Here is a 7,379-nt window from a genome sequence, read left to right on the forward strand (position 1 = left end):
CCCCCCCAGCCCCCCCCCGCACAGGAGCGAAGCCCCTCCAGCACGCCCAGGAGGAGCAGAAGCTCCTCTGACACGTCCAAAACAACACGGTTCAACGGTCCCTTCGCTGCCACCTCCCCCCAGCCCCGGGACAGCTCGTGCTCTGCCTCCCGCAGCAAGGTGCAGGTTGGCGTTAAGGAGCTTTGGCTCTAAATCCATCCTCCGCCGCTTGGAACCTGGCCGAGTTTTGCACGTGGCCATCGAGGAGAAAGTCGTTTAGTCCCTGTTGGGTTTGCTGTTCATCCTTCAAGTAATTTGCTACAGGCGTGATCGAACAGATCACCTCAACCTTCAGCCCAGCCCTGGCATAAAACGGAAGCATCCGCGGCTGCCGAATTGATCAAATGGCTACTGGTGCTTCCGTTAAATAATAATTAAAAAAAAAAAAAAAAAAGAAAAAAGTTGTCCAAGCCAGCTAGTTTGCTCCGGTTTATTTTTTTAACAATGAAAATGTAATGAAAGGTAAATTAATAGTGTAAAATATGTAACGGCTGGGCCGTAACGGCTGCATACTAAATGCTGGGGTTTGTTTCTTTCTCTCTCCCGCTTTCCCCCCCCTCCTCTCCTTTTCCTCTTGAGGATTCAGTAATTTGCTCGTGATCATATAAAAGCAATGATGTTATGAATTTACTGAGGATCCTGCTGGCAGGGATATTATAAGTGAATTGTGCTGCATTTGCAGCTGATTAAAATCGAGATCAGCATTTTTCAAATTATCTTGGGAAAAGGCTGGGTGTACAGCTCCCCCCTTCTGCTGTCAGCTCCCTTTTGTACGAAATATAAACAATCAGGGTAATCATTTCTGCGGCAAAACGCAGCTTGTGATTTTTCAGGAGCAGCTCAGCGGATATTTTGCCGGGGAAACTCGAAGTCCCTAATTGCTTTCAAACCGAGGACACGGGGGTTATTTTTGCCATTTCTTACCTACTTCCACCTCCCCTTTTTTAGAGTAACCTCCCTTGAGTAATAAACTTTTAACGGCATTTATAATTGACTAGCATCTTTAAAGAAATGCAAACCACAGCAAAAACCTTAATGGATACCCGGGGTTTTGTCGAACGGCTGAATTTGGTGAGCACGCCATTAGGCGGGAGGTTTGCGAGTGGGGAGGAGAGAGGTGCTTTGGAGGACTCACCCTCCCGGCAATTAGCACAAGTCGTGTCAGTGCTTCCAGAACAACCCTTTTGGAGGGGCAACCATAGCTCTTAATTTCCCATCTGCCATTTCCATCAACTAGCATCTACTCCATAAAATCCAGATGAGATCCCCAAATGCGAACACTCTCTTCCCAGACTTCCTCATTCCTCCTCATCCCTCATTTCCTTATGTCCCTCTTCATTCCCATGCTGTAACTTTTGGTAATTCCCTCTGGCCAGGTGTCCGGTTCCTGGCTGCGTTGGGCTTGGACACATCAGCGGCAAATACGCCTCTCACCGGAGCGCATCGGGGTGTCCTCTCGCAGCCCGCCGGCAGAAGGAAGGGTCGCTCAACGGCTCCTCATTTTCCTGGAAGTCGTTGAAGAATGAAGGTCCCACCTGCCCTACCCCGGGCTGTGACGGCTCCGGCCACGCCAATGGGAGCTTCCTCACTCACAGAAGGTACAACACAGGGTTGAAATCACCGGGAGAGTGACAACATTGTCGTGGACTAACCTACCTGCCTGTAGATGCTGTTGAGCATCGTTCAGTTCTTCATGCGAGGCTCAATAGCTGGTGCTTTTGATGCTGACCTCGGTCAGGTTGCTCCAAGGTTGGAGTTTTCTCCACCAAAGAAAACCCGTAGTTGTTTTATTATCTCAATTGTGAGATGTGGGTTGAGCAAAATAATGAAAAGTCCTTCCATGAGCAAGCCAGAGCAGGACTTTCACACCCAAAGCAGAGGTTTGATGCCCAAACCGGCCAGACTCATCTCACCTTCCTCACCTCTCATACCCACTCTTAGGAAACAATGTGGTTTCTAATCTTTGTTCAGGGAAAATTGCTCTTGCCTTATAAATGGGGAGTTTTGTGGCATTATTCATAAAGCAATTTCCTCTGTACCATAAAAAGCTTTTAGAAGAACTGTCTCGCAGCATGAACTCCACCAAATGGTACGTGCTTTTGTTGGGAACATAAGCACCTATGAATAGTGAGAGTTTATGAAACCCATTTTTATTTGCTTTTCAGTTTGTCAGGGTGTCCAAGAGCTACTTTTGCTGGGAAGAAAGGAAAACTCTCAGGGGATGAAATTCTCAACACAAAGTTCAAGACCAGCGACGGTAAGGGGCTTTCACTCCTTTTGCCTTGCAGGTGTGTCAGGGTATTGAGCCTGTAAATCTTTTTCTTTGCAGACTAGGAAGGTTTCAACAACTGAAATCTGGTCTCAGATTTCTGGCCTCAGATGTACCATGAACACCCATTTCTTGGGTTGTTTGGATATTGGGGGGTGGCACGGTACCGGCACCGCTCCCCAAGTGGGAGGGAGCAGGTGAAATGATAAAGGAGGAGTTTCCATTTTCTGAAATATTCACTGGCATTTTTACAAATCCCTTGCAGTCATTCAGCAATTTTCACCTATTCAGGGCTTTTAATCCTGCAGATATTTCTGGAGCTGGAATTTTGTTAGCGACGGCACTTTGCATTTCCAGCGCTATTACTGAGGTTTCTGTGGTATTTGACAACGTTCAGGCATTTAACTTAAATACTTACGGAGTTTGGAATCTATAAATACCTGCACTCTTCTAGAAATATTGCTTTATTTTATGAACCTCATAATTTCTAATCAAGACATGCATTAGTTCTTTAAATGGCATCTTCCCAAACTCAGGACTGGACAGAATGACCTGAGTTTTCAGGGCCATCAACCTTGCAGGGTGCATGGAGGTGCTGGACTCCAACTGCTATGCTGTCGTTGGCTTTTGCATTTTCATATTGACCTATAAAGTATCATTGAACTGTGATGCTAAAGACCTTACTAAAAAAATCAATTAAAAAAAAAAAAAGGCAGGTGATATGTGCATGCTGCTTAGAGGATGTAAAAGCAAAGGTGAGGACTTTGTGAGTGGTGATGTCTACGCAACAGGATGGGCTCTGCAGAAAGCCCAGGAGTTTTTCTTTTCCCACGAGCATTTGCTGACTGCCCGTGACCTTCTCTCCTGCAGTTCTGGAGAACGATGAAGAGATCAAGCAGCTGAACAAGGAGATCAGTGAGCTGAACGAGTCCAACTCCGAGATGGAAGCGGCCATGGTGAAGCTGCAGTCGCAGGTTTGTGTGCTTGGACGTGCACCCAAGCCATGGACGCATGGCCAAGCCCCGTGCATGGGGGCTGGTGGTGGTGGGTGCCGTTGCGAGAGGGTTGATAACCCTGCCATGTGCCTTGCTCTGCAGATCTCCACCATGGAGAAGAACCTGAAGAACATTGAGGAGGAAAACAAAATCATAGAGGAGCAAAACGAAGCCCTGTTCCTGGAGCTCTCAGGGTTGAGCCAGGCTCTAATCCAAAGTCTTGCCAATATCCGCCTTCCGCACATGGTAAGAAACTTGGACGGCACTCACCCCAGCCAGCGTGGTCAAGGGAGCTGTGCCAAACCCAGTTCCTGACGAGGCTTATGTACAATTAAAGAGTGGGAGAATTTCTTTATACACACCTACGTGTCCTTTATAAGATCAGTACTTTTGCCTTATCTCTGAAGCTTGCATTGTATCTCCCTTTTGTTGTCATTTTCTGCTGATCTGCCTTTGTAACTATTGTTCTGTCTCATTACATCTGGGAGCATTATCACAAAATAGGAAACTTTATCAAGGGCACCCAGCGCCTTTTAGGCTAAGACAGCACAAGCAGAGATCAGGAGGGATTGGATTTCAATGTCAGAAAGATCTTACAGCTCCTATTATAATGCAGGTAGTTTCAATTCAGTTTTGAATAGCTGGCAGCCAAAGAATAGCATTCTTAAAGAGAGTGTATTTTGTTTAATTTAACAAGGTCTAACAGCCCACAGCATGTTACCATAGAGTTACTGCAAAATGAAAAGACTGCATTAAAATAGTAAAACCACAAAAGGCTATTAATTACCTTCTCTTTATTCCCCAGAATGTAATTACTGTTGTCAAAATCAGGTGTGTGGAGGGGGGGGTTCACGTTGTTGGGGATGTTGTCCTCTTACAACTCATAAAGATCATCGCAACGATCAGAGGACTGAGCTTTTGATTAATTTTTGTCTGCCATCTTTTTTTGGGAATTCTTTTCATTGGGGTTGGTATTTAAATTCAGGCTGGCTGGAGGGAAGCCATCCTCCAGCAGAGCAATTTTGGATAGTATTCACCCAGCTGCCTAACTGGCAGAAAACCGCTCGCTGAGTGCTTTTCTGTGAAGTATCTGACACATAAAGGTCAAATAAACTGTTCAGCAAATATTTTTTCAAGGTTTCAGGCATCTCCAATTAAATAATGCCCACGAGACTCGTATGCTCATTTTATTCCCATTCTTTTCCTCCCTTCTCCCTTTCTTTTTTCCCCATTAACTCCAAGTTAGATATTTACAAGGTTTCCACGATGCCCTTCAAAAGCAAAAGCTGCACGGCAGCAGCAGCGTGCCGGCGTGGGCAGGCGCCAGCCCAAGGTGACCGGGTTCCTAACGTTGCCTTTGACTCCCTCCGTGATGCTTCAGCAGTCCTCTCATCCTCCAGCCCCTCATTTCCACGGTTTCATTCAGCCTCAGGCCTGTCAAACTGCCTGCACACGCTTAACCTGGCGCTGTTAATAGTTCCGCAAGGCCAACGCTTAAAATTAAAGATCCCGTCAAGAACCGTCAGGATCACATGGTGCTTAGGGAGATGGTTTAGTGAGTTAGGTGGTGTTGGGTTGGACTTGATGATCCTTGAGGTCTTTTCCAACCTCTATGATTCGATGATTCGATGATCAGGGGTTGCACGATGAGATTCCTGTATGTACAGCACCGTGCACAAAAAGGTTCCGACACGGAGACCTTCAGTTGTTGGTGCCTACACAGGTGATTGATTGCAAAGAAACATCTCAGCCTCTTCCTGCTCTACCACTAATGCTTTTATTGGGTTTTTTTTTTTTTGGCTGCAGGAGCCAATTAGTGAGCAGAACTTTGATGCGTACGTGAACACGCTGACCGACATGTACACCAACCAGGAGTGCTACCAGAACCCGGAGAACAAGGACCTGCTGGAGAGCATCAAGCAAGCCGTCAAGGGCATCCAGGTGTAGTGCCACGGGATGGAGACGAGCGAGCGAACAGACTGTAAGATGGAACTTTCCCTCCAAGTATTCAGGTTTACAAGTTAGAAAACTTGTTTCATGAATGAAGAAAAAAAAAAAAAAAAAGGACCAAAAATGTAACCAAGAGGCCATTTCTGAGACGTGGAACCGATCGAACTCAATGTTCTCGTTGTAACTTCGGACCTTCTTGAGAACAGTGGGATTTTTTCTACCTGGACCACGAGGCAGATCAGGATGGAAGGCTAAATTCTGCAGTAGGCTGTGGGGCTTGGTAGCTGGTGAAGAGCAGGCGTCTTTCATGAGCCGCCATGCTCTTGCAGAGTCAATCCAAGGGTTAAAACGTTACAAGAACAGGGTCTTGTCTGATCCAAGACTAGCCTGATGACTGGCTTAAACCCTCATGTTGTCTATGGTCGTATGTCCAGATCACCTACTCACCCATGAAATTACGTTCTATGTTGCTACAAGTGCTGGAGCTGCAAGCTACCTGTAAATCTGAACCTGTGCTGGGCCTCCCACCCCGGAGGTGTTCAGATATCCACTGGGCATGGGAACTCTGAAGTATTATAAAGCAGCTTATTTTTATTTTCGGAAAAAAATCTGAAGAGCAGTTCTGGATCTCCAGTGGAAAGCGCAATGGAAAAAAAAAAAAAAAGGTTCTCAGGGAAGCTTTTTGGAGTTTGCAACTACAGTATTCCTTTGTCTGTCTTAAAGATGAGAATAGCTATTATGAATAGGCCACTACCAGATATTTCATATGGAAAAATTCTTTAACGTGTCATGGTCCGGTGTATATGATTTTTTGGAAGTCTGTTTGATGACAGTTCTGGTTCTTTTCATTATAGTGATCATCCTTACCGTGGCGCAGTACTGCCAGTCCACAGATCATACATCAATGCCAGAGGACGTTCGAGATTGCAATGAGCAAAAAAAAAAAAAAAAAAAAAAAAAGAAAGGGAACAAAAACCAACAAAAAGAGAGATGTTAATTGACGACCAGCTAAGTGCTTACCTACCAGGAATCAGTAGTTGATTTCTTACGGATATCCCCAGGGCAATGGGTAATTTTTGGTTTGGTGTTCTACGCTTTGCGCAAAATCGCAGCGCAAGCGCCATTCTGAAAAAAAAAAAAAAAAAAAAAGTAAAGGAAAAAAAAGTATTCAGGTATTGGGTATTCTTCCAAAGAAGCATTTTGTCAGCAGCTCGGTACACGCAGCCCTGCAGCCCACTGTGCACTTAAAGAACATGAATGTCTTTGCGATGCTGCTCCCCAGCACCTGCTCCATCGCGCGCGGAGCCGGCTGTCACCCGCGGGTTTGCTCTCCGCACCTTCGCTCCCATCTGAGCAGGGAGCTCACTGGCCCCTTGCTGCAAACAGTTCAGAAGCGGACAGGGGCAACCCCCCCACCTCCAGGTGTCCCAGCATGGGGTGCATCCATATCCTGCATCCTGCATCCCGCGTCCCTCCCAGTGATGGGGCAGGTAGAGCTGGGGAGCATTTTTCCCATACTAAAGGCAAGACTGTGGTGCCGTTTTGAGCCCAATCCTGCAGATATTTAGGGCAACATCCACAATTTGGAGAAGTCAGTAGAAAGTTTCCCAGTGACCGCAGCGGCCACTGGATCCAGCCATGGAGTTCAGCGGGGCAGCTGGCACAGGGGGGTTTGTTCCCATACTTAAGTGTTTGCAGGATCAGACTCCACGAGTTCACTTATTTTAGAACCCATTCCAAGTGCAAAAATACAAAAGAAAGGGGAAAAAAATAAAAAAAAGAATTCGAGGTGTTAAAAACACAAAGTTCTTAACGTGTAAATAGAGTCCAAATCGATTGTGACTGCAATTCAGTTAGTATTTAAAAGTAGAGAAATTGCACTTCCTGGAAGAAAGAGAGGAAAAAAGAAAAAAAAGTAGTTAGTTTAATTATCCTGTAAATTATTTAATTTTGGCAAGATGTATGTAATTTATATTGACAACACCTTATGTTAACTTTTTGCTATTTATTTAACTTTTTTATTTATTAATTTTATACTTATTTTAAACTGGACACAGCACCATAGAAAAGAAGATAAAAGAAGCAAAAAAAAGTTAAAAATTAAAACTTTTGACCATAAAAAATGA

The 7,379-nt window shown here is 45.2% G+C and overlaps 1 protein-coding gene across 1 annotated transcript in view; it reads left to right on the top strand.

Moving 5' to 3' along the window:
• Positions 1 to 5,349, top strand: part of LOC104468223 (myelin transcription factor 1-like) — a 7,228-nt gene extending 1,879 nt beyond the window's left edge. The window contains exons 2-6 of the mRNA XM_010082277.1: positions 1,416 to 1,637; positions 2,205 to 2,296; positions 3,179 to 3,282; positions 3,406 to 3,549; positions 5,110 to 5,349. Coding sequence (XP_010080579.1) covers positions 1,416 to 1,637; positions 2,205 to 2,296; positions 3,179 to 3,282; positions 3,406 to 3,549; positions 5,110 to 5,250 — 703 coding nt within the window. The 3' untranslated portion in view covers positions 5,251 to 5,349. The remainder of the gene's footprint in view (positions 1 to 1,415; positions 1,638 to 2,204; positions 2,297 to 3,178; positions 3,283 to 3,405; positions 3,550 to 5,109) is intronic.
• The last annotated feature ends 2,030 nt before the right edge of the window (positions 5,350 to 7,379 follow it).

The sequence above is a fragment of the Pterocles gutturalis genome, unplaced genomic scaffold (assembly GCF_000699245.1).
Source record: "Pterocles gutturalis isolate BGI_N339 unplaced genomic scaffold, ASM69924v1 scaffold22419, whole genome shotgun sequence".
In the NCBI taxonomy this organism is placed as follows: domain Eukaryota; kingdom Metazoa; phylum Chordata; class Aves; order Pterocliformes; family Pteroclidae; genus Pterocles; species Pterocles gutturalis.